Source organism: Coffea arabica, chromosome 9c (genome assembly GCF_036785885.1).
Source record: "Coffea arabica cultivar ET-39 chromosome 9c, Coffea Arabica ET-39 HiFi, whole genome shotgun sequence".
NCBI lineage: Eukaryota > Viridiplantae > Streptophyta > Magnoliopsida > Gentianales > Rubiaceae > Coffea > Coffea arabica.
Genome location: NC_092326.1, coordinates 31,040,223 through 31,064,427, shown reverse-complemented (window position 1 = coordinate 31,064,427; position 24,205 = coordinate 31,040,223). Strand labels below are relative to the sequence as shown.

Below are 24,205 nucleotides of genomic sequence, written 5' to 3'. Positions count from 1 at the left end.
ATGTACATAAATTCTTTGTTACAATTGCTCCGAAAGCCATACCCTTGAATTTGGATGACTTTGAGCTTCTATTCCTGCAGTTCTTTACGAGACATTCCCATCCAGATATCTATACCAAAGAAATTTTTTGAGATATTCTCATTCCAGATATCTATGCCAAAGAATTTTCTGCTGAACATCGTTGCGCTGTGCTGTTCTGGAGTTATTATACAATAGTATAAAGTTACAGCAGCCTAATTAATGACTATTCAACTCTCTTTTTCTAAATACTTCTTTTCCTCTGCTCTGTTCACCTTAGAGCTACTTTATCTTAATCTATGGTCACATCTCTCTATTCAATATATGTAATTCAAACCTCAGGAAGCAAACAATGGTTCAAGTGCATAATGCGTTTGCACGTCAAATACATGGTTCTGGCTATGCAATTCCACAGTAGGTGATGGTATATCTTCAGGATCCCTTTTGGGCTTTACCCACCTCCCATGAGCATTGCATTGCAAACCTTTGTTGGCCAATTGATACCAACTGGGAGGAATTCTGAGTTCATCAATTAGCATATCACAAGCTTTGTTAACCAATGCTGCATCCCTTCTGGCATCAGATCGATATGTTGAGGTTGTGCTAAGGAATCCATCCACAAGATGAAGATATGTCTCAAGCATATGAAACCCCATCAGGTTGAACCCCCTTTTTAGGTAAGGTGAAGACCTGATATCAAGCTTCAATTCTACTCCAACATGTGTATAAATCCACTCTAAGGTCCCGGTCAAATCATCAAACCTTTGCAAGCTTTCATTAAAAACTATTCCAGGCATTCGAGGCACGAAATCTTGCCTTATGGTGACTCGTAAAGTCTTAACGCCCATTTGGTAAAGTTCATCTCTGAAAGCAATATTACCAACTCGAGGCGCACCAAAGGATATGACACTAACTGGGAGGCCTGGAAAGGAAGCTGCAGCCTCGTAGGCATTGAGGAGAGCCAATGCACCACCTAGACTGTGTCCAGTTATGGTAAGACTAACTTCTTCGCCCCTGCTTTTATAGAAATGCACGAGATTTCTCACTTCTTTCATGACTTGCTCCGATGCACTAGACTTGTTGTACCTAGTGAAATCACACTTGGATGTGTAAATGCTAAGAAATCCATGTTCGACTTTGGCATCTCCCTCCCCTATAGGCTGCAGTTTTCGCTGAAAATCCTCGTACCACTCTGTTGCTGCTACAGTTCCACGCCAAGCCACCACAATGTCTCTTCTTCCAATTCTTTTAGACTCTTCATCATCACTTACAGCTACAAACCCCATCCAGTTTGAATCTTTGCTCCATGTATCGACCAACTGCGACCTCTCGAGCCATCGAGGCAAGTCTATCTGTGACATGGCATAAATGTATGCACTAACCTTATAGCCGCTCTTGCTAAGGCCTAACTTGTCAAAAATTTTATGACGATTATATCTACAGCTCCCGCAATACTCCGAGAAGGGATCAAAATCGAAAGCATCATACGTTGCTTGCGCGAATTCTCCGTATTTGATTATCTCCCTACGAAGCCATGGATGCAATGGATCAATGAGAGTATCCCATTCACTAGAACCATGGATTTCCTGCCATTTTTCTGATATGTCTTCCTTAGGTGACATGGTTGGTGTGTTTTGCATGTCTTCAATGTTCGCAAGATTGTTGTGTTTATTGGAATGGCCAAGGCTCTTATGAATTGCTGTTTCAATCTGGAGCTGTAACGAACTTGACCATGATTCAGCTAGCCGAACTGCCCTGTTGGGAGGCTTTTGGCGTGGCCGGGCTTCAATCTTGAAATCTTGATAGGATTCAATTCTCAATGGAAGCCTGTAGGGGTTGGGAAGATTTGTAGCTGGGAGATTCTGATGAAGGCTGTGTATTGCTTTCATGGTTGCTCTGATGATTTGGTTCTTGATTGCCAAGCAGGTTAAGTTCGGAGTTAGAAAGAGATTTTGAACTTGATATTTATTAGCAAAGATATTTATAGCAAGGCCTGTGGCAGGCAGGCAAGCTAATCTTACTCGGTATGCCAATTTTGGTCAAGACTTCCCAATTTTAATGGTTGAACTTTTCTCAAAGGAGATAAAGAGTCGTTGAAACTTTGAAAAGTAAAATATTAAAATATTTTGTTTCACATTATTTAAATTAGTTTGAAAATTTTTATGACTATAACTTCTATCTAATATTCTATTTCAATCTAATCTTATTATTAATTTATACTTTCTCGTCATATGTAATATCACTTGTAATGCTATTCTCGTATATTATGAATATATGCTATTGTTGTATATTGTAAACATTCACGGAGCATATTCACCATTGTTAAAAATTTTAGAAATTAGCGCAAAACGTGAAATAGAAAATTTTACGTTTATTCTTAGTTAGCTTTTTTTTTTCTTTCTTTTTTTTGAATATACAGCCACGATTGCAACGTGATATCTTAAAACATGTTTCTTGCTCTTTTCAGCCGAATTATCAACAGAATACAGAAGGGAACTTACGAATGAGAAAGAGATTTCAAAACTACTACTCTTTTCACTACCATTATGACTATTTCATCTTGACTCTGTTCCCGTGTTTGGCAAAAAAAAGAAAAAAAAAAGACTATTTCATCTTGACAATTGTACTGAATAATAAAGAGTCAATTGGTCGCTCTAAATCTTTTCAACACTTCAAAGTTAGATAATGGGCCTTGACTGCCGCGTGCGGACGAGTAGTCTACTGTTTGAATCACAACAGTCAAGAGCAGATCTCCTGCTGACGAAATTACTAGTCTGCTTTTGGGTTTGAAATAGTCCCAATTACGTAACCGACCGTACTTCAGCGAAGAAATTTGCAAAAAAGAAAAAAAAAATTCAAATATTATTCCACTTGCTTTATAAATATAATTTTTAATTATCTTTTTCAAATATGTCAGTCACAAAAATTGCAACAGTATTATTTTAAATAAATTTTTTCAAATAATCTCCAAATGACACATCATTTCGAGTTCACTATGCCGAAATACTACCTCAACCTATTGGAAATGAATCAAATTAGATCAAATTTTTAGGCCGATGGGTTCGGTTTTAAATTTTGTTCCTGAACTCGAATGGTAGACAAACCTAAGATTTGAGGTTGAGTTCGATTTGCTCCTATGTTATGGGCTCGAATTCATTTAGAAAGCTCCAATTTTTTTCTTTTTAGTTTTAGTACTACTTTATAAATAATACATATATAATTTTTGTATATATCAAACTTTATTCTAGCCTTAATGAGTCGAATCTATATGAACCCTAACTAACTTTATCAAATCTTAAATATTATTGAAACTTGATTCGAACTCGTTAAACTCAAATTGAATTGAATCTTAACTATTGCTATTTCATTAAGGACTTGATTCGTTTATGCCTGGCCCCAATAGTGTACTAAAATTTTTGGTCGTTTATGGGAGAATATTTACCCTTCTATTCTTAATTTAAAAACTATAAATTTTTAAATTACTTGCCAAATTATGCGAGTTGCCTGCCTTCTCATAGTTAACTTATACCTTCTTTAGGTGTGAAACTTGTTGCTGTGCCCTATTTTGTTTTGGTTCTAGCTGTGACTGTGAGTGGTTTGCTTGAAGTGTGTTTGTTGAATGAAGAAGTGTGGAGTATTGAATATGCATGAGGTTAACCACTGAGCTGAGGGTCTTTAAGTCTCTTCTTGAGTTGTAGGTGGGGGTTCAAATTTCACCTGCAGCAAAAAAAATTCAAGAGTTGTGCCAAAGTAATTCCTTGATCTAGTAAAATCTGTGTACCTGCTAGTCTCAAATACAACCTCTTTCAGCTTCCCCTCTCCTGTAATTTAGAATAAATAGGTTATACAATAATTATCGTTTTCAGAAAAAAAAAAAAAAAAAAAAAAAAAAAAAAAAAAAAGAATACGCATGAGATTACACATGGTCATGTAGATGGGTAGGGTGCTGTGGTGTTTGACGTTTTGGAAGGATTGGGTTTGGTGTTTTGGTTTGCATGGTGGACGGGAATACTTTAGTTAACGTGGAACATGTACAAAAATCGCTTTGAAATACATTCTATGGAAACACCACATCAATCGACGTGCGTCAAGCTATTTTATGCAAGTACACACACTTTTCTATTTTTTGAATCTATCACATCTATGAAAATCTTTTAGACCTATACTATTCTATACTAGGAGGAGGGACCTGAAAAGGTCCAAAAGTAATTCGAAGGGGACTAAACCATCACCGAATCAGACGGATACACTACGCACTCATATAGATTTTTTCAAGTAAACCAGCATATTGTGACAATTAGTGGAAGATAAGATTTGAACTCTTGACCTCCCACCCCACCAACCCTTAATCCTTTGGTTCGGGACACCAGCCTTTGGGTTGGTGGTTCACATCTGTGAAAACCTCTTGGAATGCCAATATATGGTAGTTGATTTCTCATGGTTAAGTTGTACCCTCCTTAGGTGTGAAATGTAATATTGCACTTGGTTGGCTAACTTTCTTTCAATCTGACAGAAAGAAGAAGTTCACCAGCTGAGGAGATTGATTTAACTATTCTCCGGGAGGGAGAAGATGTGAATTCTTCCTTGAATCAGAAGGCAATCTCTTGCACAAAGCTAAAACTTTTCTATTAAAAAAAATTACAGCCATCTCTATCATCATCAATTGGAGCAATTGAAAGGGTTAATTTCATAAACCTCACTTGAGATTTCTGATAATTGCAGCCACCTTCCTTTGAGATTTTAAAAATTACACTTACTTCCCTTAATATTATGAAAAGATTATAATAATTTTGACAAGTCTACAATTCCTAAGTGGGTGTAAGAGAAAAAGAAAATCACATTTTACAAATATTTCTATAACGCCCTGCACCTGCTTGACTGGCCTAATACCTTTTTTGAGTTGAAATCACAGGTTCAAAACGGTTAATTCCAAATTATTAGTAACCCGACGGGTCATACTTTATATACCTTCCTTTTTCTCTTTTTCAGTCGATGTGGGATATTACACTCTCTCCACCTTTAGAACTTTGCATTATCGCAAAACCTATTACAGTTCAACTATCCATTTAGTCATGCACGGATTTTAGAGGTGATTCGTACGGGCTCTAGAGGTAACTCTCATCTAACGTGGCACTTAGTCCCATAGGTTGTAGAGATAACCCCTGTTGAACATGACACTTAGTCCAACACAGCACTTAATCTTCCTTGCATAGTTGGAACTACACCACTTGGCCCCAATCTCACCCCACGTAGAAACCATGCGAGATTTGCTTTGATACCATTTGTAATGCCCCACACCCGCCAACTGGCCCAATACTTAATTGAGTTAAAACCACGGGTTCAAAATGGTTAATTCAAAATTATTAGTGACTCGATGGGCTGGACATTATACACATTTCCTTTCCCTCTTTCCCAATCAATATGGGACATTACAATTTTTTTATCCAAAAGCTCTAACCACGTCTCACCGTAACACATTATATCCAATTCATAAGTCATTTAAATGGACCTTTTTGCTTAGTTTTATAAATAGCATATTAGTTGGGATGCATTTGTTAAAAAGAATTTTTTTCACAACTTACTTAGCAAAAGAAAAAAAAAAGTTCAAATATTAAAAAATGGTGTCCGGAAACATGGCCTAAATTTTTTGTTAAAAAATTAATTTCAAAGATAAAATGAAATTTAATTGTATTAGGATTTCAAAAATATCACATAAGTGATATGTTGTACTAACATATATGTTTTTAGTCCAAATTATAAGTGATATATTCTACTAACTTTCATTATTCTTTTCTTTTACTCCAATTCTTTTCTTTCATTGTACTAACTTTCATTATAAGATTCAATACTCCCTCTACAATTTTTTTTTTATCCATAAGTAATTATGACAATATGTTTAAAACTTAACATCATATACAATAAAAAAACTATTTTGAAAGAAAGCATAGACATAACAATAAGAAATAAGAGATAAGACCATTATAAATGAGTACATTTAATGTGCAAAAAAAATTCAAAAAAAATAGAAAAGTGCTATGCAGATTGGATCAGATATCTGTGGATCGCAAAAAATGATGTCTGAATCTAATCCTTATAACTTCTTGACTCGGATGTGATCCTTATAATAGGATTCGGATCTAATCACTGGGTCAAGATGCAGAACCGTACCGCGATGAGAGTTTGCACTTAGTTGAGGACATTTCTTTAGGTGATTATGACTAGAAAGATAGAAAAAATTGAACTAACCCCACTTTACATTCCTGAACTTGTACAACTTTCTTATTTTGTATCCCAAATGTTAATTTTGGACACTTTACACCCTAAACTCTCAGATTCTAATCAATGAATTTAGCAAAATTAATGGCATGAAAGACCCAACAAATCAATGATAACGTGCCAAAAGTGGTTAAAAGGTGCCACGGTATTGTAGCAAAATAAAACAACACATTATCATTAATTTACACCATTTTTTATTTCGTAAATTTTGCGAATAATATTAGTGATTGAAGCTGTTTAAATCACTGACAATATGGTACAAGTGGTTAAAAAAGAGTTAAGGGGTCGCAATTAGAACAAAATAGCATATATCATTAATTTTACCATCTTTTATCTCATTAATTTTGCGAACATAATTATTGTGTGGATTTAAATGGAACAAAGTTGAGTGTTCAGAGTATAAAGTGTTCAAAATTAGGAGTTTGGGGTGTAAAGTGTCTAAGATTGAAAGGTTAAGATACAAATTGAGAAATGATAAAGTTTAAGGGTACAGAGTGGGTTTGGTCCGAAAATATTCCCAAACCACTGAATCCAGAATGGTATTTCAACAGTTTAATGCACGTTTCTTTGATTTGTATGACTGTCGCTCTAGACTTCGTCGTTTTTGTTTCAGCGTTCTTTTAATAGTTTCTTACCGAGTGTAGTCAAGAAAATTTTTGCATATTATAAACTGCTCTTATTCTATACTCAGTAAATTAAAAAAAAAATATATTTTCCTCATTACACCAAAATTTCTTCTCCTTTACTTTTGCCTTTAGTCTCTCTTTTATGTTTCTTTCTTAGTGAGCATTTTCTTTTCTCAAAATTCTCGACTGCAGTTGTAAGATAATTAACACAAAATGTCGAAACAAGCAATACCTTCAACTATCTAAAAATTCCTCAGTGTGCTCTAGTAGTGATAAAAATTATCTAAGCTCTAGTATCAGCATATATGCCTTAGGCATCACAATTGACGGGGAATTGGTGTTTCCTCAGTGTTGAGCACACTGGTTGTAAAGTCAATTCGAGTTTTTGCTCGCACTTGTATATCTTTTGAAAGTAATATAATCAAATATCGTTTCGGAAAAAAAAAAAAAAAAAAAACCAATACCTTCAACTATAATGCGGTTTTATTTGTGTTAGTTGCATTGTGGAGCAAAATGCAGTCTCAGTTTGCCATGATTTTCAAATTTCTTTTGGCATAGGTATGGTGTCAGAATGAACAAAACGGGTAACAAATAAAAAAAAAATTGTTATGGAAAACCGTGTCTGACCCTAATATATGTACAATTATCGAGTGATTTAATTTAACCAAAAATTATTTGCAAAATTATCTTGTGGTTAATAATATAGTAAACTGGGTAAAAATTGTACACGCAACATGATTTATTTAACCATGAATGAGGGATCAAATTGATTAAGACTCCAAAGACGAGGAATTAAAATGGTAAGAGCTAAAATTCTATTTCCCATCATTGCAAAGATTAGGCGTAGCCGCATCTTGCAAGATAAGCTCATGTCCAAACTCAATCAACCCTGCACCTGACAAGAAATCTGGGCACTTAAGAAACGTTTTTCTTTGTCATATGATCCTCACTTTTCATGTTTGTTTGGACAGTGAATTATTTGCCAAAATTTGTTTTATTTGCTTACATCATCAACACGTTTTCCAATCACTTTTTTTTTTATTTCACATGCATCATATCAAAAAAAAATATGCTACGTACAATATTATTTTTTAAAAAAAAATTATTCCAAATTATCTACTGTCCAAAAATTATTTTCCTCAAGCTAAAACTTAATAAATTATTTTGTTCAATCCAGGGTTGGCAACATATATTATATCTGAGTGCTTTGAATAGGGGACAATACACTCTGATGGTTTATCTGTTAAAGCTTGAGTACTCAAATGCCAGAGCTTTTATTTATTACACCATCGCAAAAGAAAATATTAATCACACTCTATTTTTTTGTTAATCGCACTTCCAGTATCATTTTATCATATGATTTTATGTATTAGATTATATAATAAAATAAATAGTGAGAGTACCATTTTATCATTTCCCATGGGATACAACATATATGGTCGGAAACTTGACAAGACCAATCACCTTGGGGCACAGCTTACTATGTTCTAGTTGGAGTAAATTGCATGCTTCCGCAGCATTTTTTGTTACTTATCTGGATTTACTTCTCTGCATGTGAGTTTTATGTAATGGTGATTTCAGCTGTCTTTTTCTTTAGGGTTTCTCCCTGATTTTTTACATTAATATCCTCTTTTGAAATTCTTGTCACAGAAGAAAGAAGAGTAGAAGATGATTGGCAACAACATATATCGGAAGGATTACAAATTAGTTAGGCGTCTTTTGTTACACACTAATGTGTAACACTGTTCTCGTGCATAGATACGTGTCCTTTCTAAGATTTAAATCTAATTAAAGGTATTATTGTGATAGTCTAAAAAGTACACGTGTCAATCTATTAGGGTGTGTAACATAAAAAGTTAAGCGTCATTTGTTACACGCTAATGTGTAACACTCATATTATACACTTTTTTGCATAGATGCGTGTCCTTTCCCAGAATTAAATCTAATTAAAAGTATTATTATAATACTCTAAAAGATACATGTGTCAATCCATTAGAGCGTGTAACATGAAAAGTTACACTATAACTTTTAATCTGCAACAGAAACCCATTCCCCTGCAAACCATGAGATGGTCGGAATAGTTGATTATTTGATTGATTTGAGATTTTGGATGTTCATATTTGATATGGATGTTATCTCGTTTCTTCATTTTAAACACTGATTCGAGGAGCTGTGACGTAAAGATGAAGAGAGTGATTGCTTCTTATCTTGGGTGTGGCTCATTAGTGCTTTGTAATTTGAGTACATTCAGGCGAAAAGACCATCTATTTTAGTTTGCTTTGTTTCTAATTTTGATGGTTTTCTGATCTATTTTCGTTTGGATCAACTAATGCCCAATTAGCTAGCAATTGTTGGTTTTGGTCAATCTTTAGTTTTGGATGATAAGAGGGTAATTGATTGGATCCCCTTTTTCATGACATTATAATAAAGGCCACGGAAACAAAAATTTTCTACTTTTTTTTAGAAAAAAATTTTCAAAATTTAATTGTGGCACAAAACGTTGGGTGTCATCAACTTTTATCATGGCACCTTGATTTTTTGCGACACATCCTGTAACAATGCCGCAAAAGATTATTCATGGCATTTTTCTTATTTTACATGACATTTTTTCAGTGCCAACATCGTAAACGAATGTGGATTTGAAATAGTGACAACTATGATTGACCACAAAGTCTTACTGAAAATCACTAAAACTAGAGCCAAATTACTTGGGATCACAATTTCAGACTCGTTAAAATAAATAAATAAACAAATTCAAATAGTAGAGTACATTTGCATATTGCATCGAATAGGCTCATTATACCCCTATAAATTGACTTAAAAAAATTAAAATAAGTGATGCAGAAATCAGCAGCTTTAAAATTCAATCAACACAACATCTGAAATAGGTATTGGTTTCAATGTTCGTGGAAACTGACTTTTCCAGATCCATGGAGCTTTCTTTGTGTGAGAACTGAGAACATATGGTAAAGATTTTCATAAAGCAACAAACAAGAAAAATCACTGGACTCTAATCAGCAGTTCATTAAACAAGAAAATATACACACAGCAAATTCACTAGACGCTCCCTACACTAAATGATAAAACAAGTGGATGAGTATTGGGCACACAATTTACACAATCCACTGAGAATTGACTACTGTGGATCAAAGAGTGGAACCTGTTCTTGAAACTTGAGATAATGCATCTTCAAACTGATCGTCGTCCGATTTCTCGGCACTCAGACTTGGTGGAATGAAAGATCTGAAGACAGATTCCATGTTAGGAACTTCCTTCAATTCTTTGCAAGCAACCTCGAGGGCAGTCGACTGGAAGGATCTATAGAACTTTTTGTCACAAACGACGCAAAAAATGATTGATATTATTGGAAGAGGAATGAGAAGCACAGTATAGGGGAACTTCTTGACTCCAAGGAAGCCCAACATTGTAACTTGATACAAAAGCAAGGCACTCATGATACGTATGAATATGTGAGGCCACATCCTCCCATAGCTCTCAAATGATGGAACATACACTTTAAGCACCTATGTCAAAGAAATTTGGCCAGAATAAAGTTAACCTCACCAGTGAAAATGGTTAAGTCCAATATATGCATGCATTCCTTAGACTAATTACTGAATGAAAACATTTTAAGTCTCAACTATATAAAAACTTCAGCTAATCTCCCACAAATACAATTAAATTGCAAGTTGACAAACCATCATTATCTTAATTCGGACACTAATCAAGATTAATGTATGAAATAATAAGCTTAAATGATTTGCCATGAAACAACAGATCTCAATTCGTATGGTATAATAAAGGATAAAAACTATCCATTTGCCTAGCAAAAAAAATTTCAAAGCAAAGTCACTTTCAGACAGTTCAGTTCAGAAAACCTTTTAAAAATGAGAGCTCACAGTTAGAAGTAACAATTACCTGATTCCGTAGAACGAGCCATCCCAAACCAAAGTACACGACTCCAAATGGAATGATTATAGGAGCTATGACAGAATAGCAAAACACAAGAGTAACGATCAGCATGTCATTAGGAAATCGAGTAGCGTATCCAAGATCTCCAGGAGCCCAAGCTTCTTTAACTTCAGCTTCAGTCTTACACAAGTACTTTTTCTTCAGATGGTATATTATCAATGGAACTATCTGGGAAAGCTCAAGCCCATAACCAACAAAGAACCTGAGAGCAACATGATTGTTTGAAATCAGTTAAACATAAACTTCTTGGACACGAAAGGAAAAATTGTTTATCCACAAGTAAACACATCAACATGTAAATGCAGAACTTGATCATCTATTGCATCCTTACAGGTTAAAATTAAAAGTACTCGCGGGCCAGGATAAAAGAGGAGAACACAGACAAGGTCATAGAACTGGAACACCAATAAGCAATAATAAAACTATCTAGTAAAATTTGGGTCCATAAGAACGGGTCATGCCAAATGTATTGCCCTGAGAACAAATATTGGTTTGGCCAGATAACACGCAGCAACAAATTCATGCCCACCCAAAGTTAAGGGAGGATGCACTCAGTCGACTAGGTCTGCATAGGATAATGATCCATAGTAAGACAAATTTACGAATGTTCAAAACATTCCAAACAATAGATAATTTCATGCAAGCCCAACATGCAGAAAACAAAAATGATATATGTCCAAAACGAAGAGTTACTGGAGGCATGTAGGAATAGGGGAGCAAAAATAGTGCCCAACACTGAGACCATTAGTGATAACTAACTCTCGTGCAAGAAAACAAACTACAGGTGCACGCTAAAAAAAAAAAGAAAAAGAGAAAACAAGACTCATGTAAGAAACAAAACAACGTTGCCCAATAAGCAAAGGAAAAAGGAAGCTGCTCTTACTTCAATGCTACAAAAGTCAAGAAGAAAGTTGCACTCTTTGGAAGGCTAGTTGCTAACAGTGGAACAATACTATTTGGATCCTTCTCAATCTGCTTAAACGTACCAAAAAGGGAAGAACCCACTGTAACACCAATAAACACGTTGAGCACTGTAAAGTAAAAGTACTTCCCGGATGCAGCTCTAGTAACATGGCTTTCTGAAGGGATGCCCTCCGTCTTGGATAGAAACAAAAGAAACTTTGGTAGCAAAGCCAGGAATATGATGAGTGCAAGCTGAGGCAAGTAGGCCTCTAACACCGTACTAACCACCTTCTGTTTCACAATTGGTTTTGTAAATGGGAGAAGTTTCTTCAAATTTTCCAGAGTTGTAAATGCGGAAATAAACCCAATAGGAATCATATAAAAGAATATGGTCAAGAACACAATAATGTACACAAAATACTGACGGATTTCTCTCTCATAGTACTTCTTAGGCAGATTAGTCCATATTAGCTGGCGTGGTTCAGGAGCATCCAAGACTGTCCATGTATTCACCATTTGAGCATGTAGACTCTGTGATGCAGAAGCTGCAGTTACCCTACTGGTGAAGAAAACCAGAGCTGAAGGTTGCTGTTTCTCTCTGAGAGTGACCTTTTGTTCAGCTTCTAATTTTGGAATTAATTCATTGATCTTCTCATTGTAATATTCTATTGAGTCTACCTTTTTACCAATTAGACCAAGAAAGCCAATTCTATTCGTTGGTCTTGTCCCTTCAGGATTTCCATTCTTCTTTGACTCTGCAAATATGGCCTCTGCACGAGCAAGCTTCTTTTTGTAACCTTCCAGCTCTTCATAAATTTTGTTAACCTGAAGAAGTCAAGATCATGAGATAAAAGGAAACTCAAACCAGTGTAGAGTCAGAAGCCATAACACAGTAATTATCAGGTAAATAATCACTAGTATTTTGGATAATAAAACTATAGCAGCCTATATCTACTGCCATTTGTAATTTGTTGCTTGTTTCTTTTCTGTTTTACCCCTGTTTGCTAAAATCTTTCAGTTAAATAGCCAAAGGGATTAAAAATTAATAGAAATTACCCAAATAACCATCAAAACAGAAAAAACCATTAACACAATTCACCTTCTTGTTATTTGTGACCACCATGGATCGGTAAAAAGTCTCTGGGTAGATTGCTTTAAAGTATGAGTCAACCTGTTCTTTCCTGGTTTGTCCTTCAGGGGGTCGAGGTATGTCTCTTACCACAATAGCAAATTGCTCAGCTTTCACCTCGGGAGACTCCAGAGCTGCTGCTCGTAAATCAGAAACATGATTGTATGCTTTCCATAAGAGGCAATATGCAACAATAGAGGCCAAATATGTAGCTGTCACAAATGCCCACAATCGAGGACTGTTTGCCTGAACCAATGAAAAGAAGGACAAAAAACACATCAAAAGCTGAAAAACCAAATATCACATTCATTTATCCCTTCATAAGCAAGGACAGGAAAAACCATCATTAGAATCCAATTATTGTTATCTCCCCAAGAGAAACTACACATAAATTTACACCCACTTACTCCAACGTGGCCCATGGACAGCTTGTCAAGATCATTAAAGGTCCCTTGGCTGGTTTCATTAACAGTTAAGTGCAAGCTATGATCTGTTGCCGCAACTGGTAGCAGCACTGGTAAAAGCACAAGGCCAGACAGAACCAATATTCCCAATACTGCAAATCCAAAACAATATGTTTAAGCTGAGGGCTTAGCAATTTAGTTAATTTTAGCTAACTGCAGAAGAAAATGCTTGTTTCGCATAAACAAGAAACTCTTAAACAGCATAAAGAATTTTTACAGCCTAGTGCTAACATTATGACTTGTTAAAAGGAAAAGGTTACACCTTTTTCTTGTTGATTTCTCAATATTTTCTTCTCCAAATTTGTTAAACAGTAGTCCATCAACGTGTTTCACTTTTGTAATCTCCATTCAACATCCAGACCCAGATAAAACCATGCTTTTGAAATGGCAAAACACCATGGGATATAGAAAAAGATGCATAAAAATGATGACACATCTGTGACCTGACAACTACTAAATTATACAGCCAATTTTGGTGAAAACTTATCGCGGCATATCCAGAACTCAGGTGAATGAAATATGTTACCTGACAACAAGCCAGTTTAGTTACTTGGTCATTTGGCATCGTCTCCCTACCTTTCCATGATATCTTATGTGAGGAACTTCTAATCTGTCAAGACTTCTCATCATTTGTTCTTCATGATTGATATGCTCGAAGTATAATCCCCTTTTCTTTCCCCTTTTATTCAAAAACAGAGGAGTGAAATTCCACTTTCCATTGAATTAATCATCCTTTTGTCCCCCATAAATCTATGTTCTTTCAAGTAATCTTTGATCTTTGGAAGTATATTCAGATTTTCTAGGAAATTTGACTTGTTTCACTCATAAGCTAAACCAATTTGAAAACTAAAAGCAAAATTTTTGACCAAAGCAAAGCTTAGGTTGTACAACCATTCAAGACAATTTACTGCAGATATATTGTGGGAGATCACATCCATTTTAAAATTCAGTTAAAATTCAGCATCCTAATGTACAATCATTTTTCTCTAGCTACCAATAGATGATTGGGGCTGGCATTACAGAACAAAAAAAATAAAAGCAAACAACGGATGCTTTTGTTTAAAGAGAAGGTCTATTCAACTTGAGGCATCTTATTAGTACTTATATGTAAGATATCAAGAAATAGCATTATCTTAAAGCTTACACTAAAAAATTTCAAATCACTTAGGGCCTGTATGGAACTTGATATTTGCTAACAGAAGAAAGATAGATAAAAACACAATAAATCTTTGGTTTTACTGTTCAAAAAAATGGAGAGATGAATTACAAGCATAATCAGTACAAAAATCAGGCGATATAATAAGCAAGAATTATCTTAATCTTCTTTCCTTTTTTGGATGGAAAGAATTATTTTAATTTTCAAAACAGTTTATAACTTCTGTAATTAAAACTTAAAGTACTGTGAGAGTGGCTAAAATTATAGGATAAAAAACAAAGCCAGTGTCTTTCGAAAACTTGAATCTAATAAATTAAACTGAAATGCCGCAACTTTACTGAATAAAATGATGAAATCACCAGCAAATTCTGATTATACATAATTTCAGATTATGGACTCCACTAACAAAGTCACAGATCCTAAAAAGGTGGTTAAGTTGGCTTCAGTCAAAAGCTGATCCATTAATCATTTCCCCACACTATTTCCACCAAATCCACCAAAAAATACAAACTTTTTTTTAGAAAAAAATAATAATAATAGCCATGTGAGAATTAAATTCAACAAGTAGTAATACCAACACAAAAAGTTGAGCAATATGCTGCATAAATATGACAATATCACAAGAGAAAAACTGGAAATAAGCCAAAAAAAAAAAAAAAAGAGAGAGCAGTATTATTCCATACTAGTACTCATGAAAACAAAGTAGACAGCAGAATCAACACCAGAGATTCTAATCACATCAGCTTCAGTTGAAGACAAGGCCTCCCGGATCCATGCAAACGGGTTACGGGTCCTCTTGCTACCCTCAAACGGATCCAAACCTTTGAGGATCCTGTTGGGATAATAGACCACATAATTTGCAGGCTTTCTTGAGAGCCAGGTGAACAAGAACATGAGCACCACAAATATCACGAAAGAAGTCCCTAAGGACGTCAGAAAGGCCCTAAACTCCATCTGGGCTCCTCAGAAATTTTAGTCTGTTTTCACCCCTGTTCCAGTTACCAGAGACTGTTCTTGTTCTGTTGATGTTTTGGAGGGAGGTTTGGTTTCTTGCCGTTTTGGGGTCGTAGAGTGGGGAGTCTAGAGGAGGTTAATGGGCATTGAAAGCAAGAAAAGTAACCGTTAGGAGTAATGGAAGAGGAAGGGACTGAAGGAAACTGGAGGTGGTTGAGTTTCTTGAGGTGTTGCTAACATGTCTATAGAGGAAAGAAAGAAAATATCTGGATTACAGTTTGAAAATGATTGTGGAACAGTGAGATTTGTCTCAGTTGGTGCTGGCCTGTGGGGTAAAGAGTTAAGAGGGGTCCGACTTATTCTGATTTTATAGAATTTAACAGAACACTTTTTTTTTATATAGAAAAAACTCATGCTATTTACATAACCGTAGAGGGAGTAATAAATAGAAAAAATAGTTCAAAACATCTCATCATATTTTGTCAAATAAATTTTTTCATCTTTCACTTTAAGAATGATAACTTTACATTCTTTACAAAATCAAATCAATAAAATTTGATCACAACTCATGTTTTTTATCACTTTTTACCTTGATTCATCACGTAAATCACACATGATCATTTTTCTGAGGTAAAAAATGTTAGATTTCATTTATAATTAAACAAATGATTTGATCTACATTCATTTTTGCCCCTAGAAGAGTAGGATCTGATCCGAACTATATTAATTTTTTTCCTAAAAAAGTGAAAACTAATCCAATCTATATTCATTTTTGTAATTAAAAAAGTGAGATCTAACATTTTTGTATATAAAAAATGACTGCATGGGGATCAATTGATGATTTCAAGCTAAAAAATAGTCGCAATTTTATGTTGGAGCTAAATTTTATTAACTTGAATTTCTAAGGGGCATAAAGTTAACATTTTAAAAGTAAAGAACAAAAAAAATCATTTGATGAAATGTAAAAAACATTTTGAATGATTTTCCTTAATAAATATATTTTGTAATTGTTTAACCCAAAAGGTTCTTCTATCTCGTGTAAGAAGAGAGCTAGGCATCACTTCTTCTTTTTTTTTCAAAAAAGGATAAATTTTTGTTTTTGGTAAAGTTTTACGCAAGCTAGATGGTAAGTTTGTTTTAGAATTTATGATGGTCCACACCTTTTTCCTGGTCTGTTAAGCTGAAAAAAAAAAAGGAAAGAAAAGAAAAAACATTTTCGAAATAGAAGGCGGGTAATATGTATTACCTTGGAAGATGACCATTGTAATAATTGAGATCCGCGACTTGTGGAATTGTCTATTTGCATTACATACGGTATATACTGAGACAACAAATGTATACACTAAGGTAACAAATATGTCAATTATATACATTAAGTCAACAAATATGAATATGAAAACAATAATATCTAAAAATATGGCTCCGTTTGGATTAGCTATTTTTGGGGTGTTTTTGAAAAATTTTGCTATAGTAGAGTTTTCAGATTATATTTTGGGATATTGAAGAGTAGAAGAGTTTCTAGAATATATTTTGAGATATTTTTTAAAATTTTAAACTAATTTTTAGATTACCTTTTTGAGTACTTTTTAAAAATTTTTATTGTATTTGAAAAACTAATTTTTGAAAAACACTCTCATCCATCGTCCATTGAAATTTGAGCCTGTAATCTCATTCATTAAAATTCAAATTAAACCGATATTGCGATCAATTGTATGATGCAATTGCTATGGAGAGATCGAGAGAAAAGTATTATATTGCCACAATTCTTGTTGGTTGATGTTGTTTGTGAGAATATGGAACTTTAATATATAACTCCCTGTTGAGATTTTGGATTTGGTCATGTGCTTGAGGCTTTTTTTGCGCAGTTACCAGTTTCCAAGAAAGGAAATGTACAATAAAGTAAGGTAGTCATTTATGTAACATCAAGTTGTGTCTTCTTTAGCTCTTTTTTTAATAAAGAAAAGACAGGCTTGTATCTTAGGGTGCATTTAATAAAATTGAAGTATGAAATTTAAAATTTGAAATTTAAATCCGTTAAAATGTTGAACTGTTAAATATTTGAGCAAATTATCTTGATAGCTATTAAACTTCTTGAATAGTTGAGTTTTGACCATTCAACTATTAATAGTATATTTTTATCCACTAAACTATTAAAAGTGTAAATTTTGAATCATTCCGTTTGATTTTTTCGTTAACTATACCAAATCTAACTATTAATAGTGTATCTTGTAAATCGTGCAGACTATTAGATCTAACAAAGTTAACTGTGAAATCGGACGGAATGATCCAAAATTTACACTTTTGATAGTTTAATGGGTAAAAGCATATTACTAATAATTGAGTGGCCAAATCTTGACTATTGAAAAAGTTTAGTGACTATTTGGATAATTTGCTTTAAATACTTTTACTTTATTTTATTAAAGTTTCTTCTTTTAGCAATGGCACGGGACTTGGTCAAAGAAAGCCAAGCGGATCAGATAGAACATCAGAGGTGGATAATAAAGTGGCGGGATTCACGATGATTTTTGTGAGCGAAAGAGATGAAATAGATTAATGTCAAAAGGGACTCTTTTGTAAATCTATAATGGTAATTATAATTACCATTACAATTACAAAATAAGGGCAACTATTATTACAATAATGGTATTTGCCGCTTTATTAAACCATACAGAGAAATTATTCCTTCACCTCATTAATAAGATTTGTGGCTACTCGAGCCAAATCATATGACTGCAAAGATTGAATTTTTTTTCCCACATAGAAGAATGTAAAATGCCAAAAGAATTTATACAAAAATCTTATGCCATTCAAAACCACATCCAGAGAAGAAAATTCACTTCTAAAATAGTTAGTAATCCTGTCAATGGCACATGAATTGGTTTAGTAGATACAAGAATAATTAATTCGTTTAGTAAATACACAATTTGGAGACAATATCCTTTTTTTTTTTTTGGGTAGCAAATTTAGAGCCAATATCGGTGAAATTGGAATGATCCATTGTACCCTTTGTCTTTTTTGCTAAAACGATTGATAGCATATCAATAGAGCAGGACTTAATTGATTGTAATTACATAACATGGGATTGAAACTACAGCCATTTGTCTTTATGTTATGATTTATTTTCCTCTTAATATAAGCATCTCGTGCCATTACAATAAAACGTATGCTACTAAAAAGTTGCATGGATGATGCAAAAACGTCTCGAACCTTGTTTGAGTAAAATAGGCATTAACAAGCTTTAAATAACTTTAATAAGCTTTAATAACTATCTTGTTCTTCATGAGAAGTTTTTATCAATTTCTATTTAGTATGAACAAGCTTTAAAAAGTAGGTTACTCAATTCAAACTCAAAAATTAACAAGTATTTTTCACATTTTAGCTTATGTAAAATAGGTATTTTTGGTCAAAATAACATGTGTACACAAGACGTTATAACTACAAGGCCCCCAAGCGAATAGTTCGCTGGTTGGCTCTCTAGGTCTTTACTTGAAGGTCATCGTTTCAATTCCTGCCTAGTTAGCATGTGGTGCATCTTTGGGACAAGCCCCAGCACCACCACAGGGGGACAAATTTGGCGTAAGCTAGGATACCTCTCCTGTGTCAACAAAAAAAAAGACATTATAACTACAAGATAGTTTCAATTATTCTGCGTAACATCATTTGGATGTGCAATATATCATCTTTATAAAATAATATTTGTTTGGATAGTATATTATTTGCCAAATTTTATTTGTCTGTATCATCAATATATTTTTCAATCACCTTTTTATTCCATATACATTACATCAAAAAAATGCTATAATATTTGTTTCATTAAATTATCCTAAATAGTCTACTAGCCAAACACACTTAATGATTGTTCACAGTTGCTGCTCACATGATAAATTTCAACAAAAGAATGAGAGGATGGGGAGTGGGGAGTGGGGATAGCTTTCATTGTCAAAACAAAAGTAAATGATTAATTGATTAGGTATAGGGTTTTTATTTTCACTCCCTCTTAAAAAAAAGGGAGTCTCAACCACTTTTGGTGTGCCCACATGAAAGAAATCTCATTCCCTCTATTTAGTGTTTACAATTTGTAATTTTGGCATATAGTATGATATTTTCATTCTATGTATTTAATGTTTTCTAACTTGTGTTTCATGTTGTACGACATGTTTGCGAGTGATTATGGATATCGTGTGACATGAGCCATAGCTCAAACACTTGTATGACATGTTATAGATCCACCGAAATGGGAAGCCTTAACCGGATGTGTTGGACGCTTGTATGATGTGGCTCATGTGGTATAAAATATTGTCGGTTGATCATTTATTTCCACAGCATGAGATTTGGGATGTCACCTATACTTGCCTGAAAACTTGAAAATGGAAAAATAATTTCAAGAAAGAATTCAAAAATCTCAAGGTGGCACACTAATTATTTGCAGGACATCTTCTCTATTACAAGATAAAAGAGAGAATTGAAAACTTCTAATGAGAGAATTTTCTTCTTTTTTTTTTTAAATAAGGATATAAGCATAAAAATTAAAGAATATCTGTCATTTGATTCTTCAACATTAGTTTAGTTTATAAACATTTTTTAAAAATATTGCAGTAGAATTTGAAATATGGTCATGTTAAGTCCCATTATCCACTGAATTTTCTCGTGTACTTTTATTTATTTATCTAAGCAAAACCACACGGATACTTTTATCGTCAAGCAGCTAATATGAACTTATGAAGATCATATTGATTAGTCCGATTTGCCCTTTTTTTTGTTTGGTTATAATCAATTTACGTAGGAGGCTTTGTCTATCACACGATTATAGAGAAAGCATATTAATTACAAGAAGTCCCGCGATGCCACAACCAATTGAAAGACCACATGTATTGTTATTGCCACATCAAAAGCTAAGTACATAAAATCTTTGCGCTGTCAAGCAAAGAGTTTTTGTCTGAAAATGCAAAAATGTGGCAATGTTAGAAGATGACTTTTAGTGTTTAATGTTTAAATGCTTAAAGATAATTAAAAATATTTAGGTAAACTCAATCTATACGTACACTTATAAATAAGCAGTGCAAGATCGGCCACATCATCACTGGAATTAGGTACTCAATTGTCAATAATTCTCCTTTGTTATTTAAACATCAGCCAAGTTAAATATTTTGAATCATTTGCAGAAATATTTGATTGCAATTAATTCTTGGAAAATCAGATTTTATATGTAAGTATTCCACTTTAAGTATTAGAGCGAGGATAAAAATTGAGAGTGAATGAATAGGGAGAAGAAGTTTAAACAAGTTAAACACTCTAATGTTTAAACTTGTTTGACTATTTTCACTAGTTTAAAATTTTGTTTAAATTTGACTTGTTTACTTCTCGATCTGAGTTGGAACGAGATTTTATCGAGGTAAACCTGAGTCGAGTTCGAATAGTTTGCATTTTTTATATGTAAATTTCACTTATGTGTTAATCAATTGAGCTCAAACCGAATTTAAAAGTTCATCAAAGACAAATTGTTATTCAAGTTTGGTTTAATTAATTGGTGAATTAAACTTAAACGAACTCTTACCAAACTAACTTCAATTTAAATACCGAATAGTTCGATTCATTTTTCAACCGTACAGGACCTACATGCACTAAGAACACATAAAAATGGGGAGGGAAATTAAAGAGGATTGCATGAATGAATACAAATTAGTAAGTTTGGTCCCTACTATTAATACTACGCCTTCTCCTGTTGCGCATTTAACATTGCTAATGGTAATAAATCCGTGTAAACTGCTAATTGAAGACATCTCTAAACAAAAGGAAATATTTGTATTAGTATTGGTGGCAAAATCAATGTCTGTGCAATGTCAACAATAATTGTTTTTTGCACGACATAATTTCATTACTATATACTTTACATTATTAATGCAAGATTATGATCCTTTTATATCATTTTCTTAAAAATGATACTTATCTTTTTTAAGTTACATGATGATGTATGGTTATATTTGAAACCCGTGCTTAGGTAGTTAGGTAAGGAGTTGGACATTGTTATGGGAAGTTTCCTTTTTTGGTAAATTATAAGTGTAAAGATAAGATTAAAGTGATAACAAAAAGTTTATACCATGCTAAATCCATGATTAACATGTAACTAGTAAAATTATCAAAAAAAACATGTAACTAGTAAAGAAAAAAATTAAAAAAGGTAAAACACATGCACGCACACACATTAAATAAATTTAGACATTTTGCAATTAAAATGAAATATTAACTTACTCTCACATCATGAAAATTGAAAAACTAGGTTTCCATGATTTCATTTCACAGAAACCTTTGATTGTCGGTACCACCATGTTGACCCAATTATGTTTAGCTTTTGTGTTTGTCAATCTATATATTTGCTATGCCGAAGAGGCTTTGGTTTAGTGGCAGATTGATATTCCAAAAATTAAAAGTCTTGAACTTTAATCCTCCTACTTCCTCCTTGTTTTTCAAATTCCGCTGCTTCTCTTCTAGAAAAAGAAATTTTTTGAAAATCTTCATTTGCCACAAAATCTAATGTACTTCTGGCTAGCCTAGATCTCTTGCTCATTTTTTTTTAGTATGAAAAAGTTTGGACTTCAAGTTTAAGGTCCTCAGCCGCATTTTCAGTTACCAATTGACTGGATGGTATTGATTTGTAGACTCCATCTTAAATTGTGCCTTGCACCAGAATTTCATTTATTTTTGAATATTAATCTAATTTTATTGTGTTATTTTCAATAATTTCGATTATTGAAAAAAAAGAAAAAATTTGGACAAATCTGATTTCAATCACCATCACGGTTCAGTACATACTTTCAAAATCATAACTCGCTTTTATAGATAATGAGTCATCGCTTCTCATTCAAGCGAAAAATACATGGACAATTACATGTACATATATTTAACTAGCTAAAATACATGGACAATCGCGTTCCACACGTTCTCTCCTTTATCTGTTTGGGTCATCACATCGGTATAGGCTAGGCCCACCTAATTAGTGTTCTTATGCTTGAAAGAGATTGATGTTACAGAGACCAAGCATCATCTTCTTTTTCAACCGCGAGAGGGACTTAAGTCCTTTTGGGTCGAAGATAAGGTTTGAATTATTATTTACAATAAAAAAAATTTTAAATTTATGTTATAATATTTTTTTTGATTTAATTGAGTATGTATGTCCACTAGTTTCTACTACAGTCTTCTTAAGTCCCTCTTTCCCTTCCAGATTAAAATAGAGTAGATTATATAAATGTATCATTGCTGATAAAAAAAAAAAAGCAACATCTTTTTTTTCTTTTAAAAAGAAGTAAAGAGTATAAAAAGACATAGTAATATCCTATTATAGACGCTTTATCAATAAACAAAATGTTTTAGTTTTAAAATCGTAGTTACAAGATCCTTTTCTAACTACCTTTTCTAACTTTTTGAATTTGGAATTTCATTTGGTATTAGCTTTAACTTTTTGGCATTTTTTATTCTGATATTTTAATTTGAGTTGCCACTCCTTTTAAATTATTTCGTTAATTGTGAAATTAAAAAGATTACTTTTTGTTAACATTCATTTTTTATGAGAAATTCATTCAAAATGCACTCTAAATCTCATGAAAAGATCGCCGTAAAATTTAACAATTAAAAGGAGGCTTTTTATATAATCCGTAACTTTTTTTTAAGGAATAACTTTAACAAAATTAAGTAATAATATCAAGGGTAACTTCCCCCTTCAAAAGGATACACATAGTTCTAGCTTGTATTTTACCACTTCCTTTTTGTTTTAAGAGAGATTTTATTATAAACTTTTTAAAATAAATAAATATTGGTAGATTAAAATCCCTATCCAAACGCCCAGGGTCAATTTTTGTCCTTTAGCAAAAGACCCTAGTATTCTCCATCCATCCACCAAATGTCCACATCCAAAATTAGCCAATTCATACGCTGTTTAACCACAACCGAAGGCAAGGAAGCCAAACGACATCGTATGACTTTGCCGACATGTCGTATTTATACGTGGCGCAAGCAAATGAAACTTGATCCATTACAAAATTACACGTGGCGGTTGTCCGTGTTGCCGACAAAGTAGACACGTATTTTCCGCTGGTTGATGTCGATAGTACTTTAAAGATCGAGGCCACGGCGTGGGACATGGTCCCAAGCGCCAAGTCCTCCTGTCCAGTTATCCACTTGTGTATCGGCAAATTTCCAATCCGATCCGTAGCATTTTCACGCGAGGAAATCTAGTACTCAGTCAGTGAGTGGTCTACAACGTCCCTGCCTATGTTAATGCTAAGATATGAATTTATATGATTACAGGTGTTACCAAATATCTATTTCAGCTATCCGGACATTAAATAAGTTTGAAATTTGAAAAAATTGATCAAATTGATTACAAGTGTCCTACATGTGTTTGATAAAATTCAAGTTTGAAATTTGAAATCTAAAATTTGAATCTGTTAAATTATTGAATTATTAAATATTAAATTTGATACATTTGAGTGAATATCACATTAAGTAATAAATAAATAGCTATTGATTTTAGGAGCAAATTTTGTCTAAAAAGTTCAATGCTACTTAATTAATTCAGATTATCTATTTTTAGTTATTAAACGTGTTTGAATATATTAAAATCTGAACTCATTAAATTTAAATACTGAATTGGATTATCAAACAAGGCTTAGGTGATTATAGCATTCCATTTTTTTTTTTGAAGATACAACTT

The 24,205-nt window shown here is 33.4% G+C and overlaps 2 protein-coding genes across 3 annotated transcripts; both read right to left on the bottom strand.

The window, feature by feature from the left end:
• Nucleotides 1–108: 108 nt before the first annotated feature.
• On the bottom strand, nt 109–1,984 carry LOC113708869 (phospholipase A1-Igamma1, chloroplastic-like). Its single transcript, XM_027231538.2, has one exon. It carries the CDS (start codon nt 1,905–1,907, stop codon nt 357–359), a length of 1,551 nt encoding a protein of 516 aa, XP_027087339.2. The 5' UTR covers nt 1,908–1,984; the 3' UTR covers nt 109–356.
• A 7,775-nt stretch (nt 1,985–9,759) lies between these two features.
• LOC113707725 (CSC1-like protein ERD4) lies at nt 9,760–15,853 on the bottom strand. 2 transcript variants are annotated; one of them, XM_027230019.2, is made up of 6 exons: nt 15,267–15,853; nt 13,332–13,480; nt 12,895–13,170; nt 11,776–12,620; nt 10,839–11,094; nt 9,760–10,444 (listed from the first exon to the last, which is right to left on the bottom strand). In XM_027230019.2, exons 1-6 carry the CDS (start codon nt 15,496–15,498, stop codon nt 10,067–10,069), a joined length of 2,136 nt encoding a protein of 711 aa, XP_027085820.2. In that variant the 5' UTR covers nt 15,499–15,853; the 3' UTR covers nt 9,760–10,066. The 2 variants fall into 2 exon arrangements, with proteins under 2 accessions (XP_027085820.2, XP_027085819.2); XM_027230018.2 differs by having other exon boundaries at nt 15,228–15,852.
• Nucleotides 15,854–24,205: the final 8,352 nt, after the last annotated feature.

Bases quoted from the DNA above. Each gene is read 5' to 3' on its own strand.
- LOC113707725 (XM_027230018.2), bottom strand. From the start codon at position 15,498: ATGGAGTTTAGGGCCTTTCTGACGTCCTTAGGGACTTCTTTCGTGATA. The intron at 13,481-15,227 runs GTATGGAATAAT...TTGGATTTGCAG, and splicing joins CTTTGTTTTCATGAGTACTA to TATTGGGAATATTGGTTCTG. The intron at 13,171-13,331 runs GTAAGTGGGTGT...TCATTGGTTCAG, and splicing joins TGTCCATGGGCCACGTTGGA to GCAAACAGTCCTCGATTGTG.
- LOC113708869 (XM_027231538.2), bottom strand. From the start codon at position 1,907: ATGAAAGCAATACACAGCCTTCATCAGAATCTCCCAGCTACAAATCTT.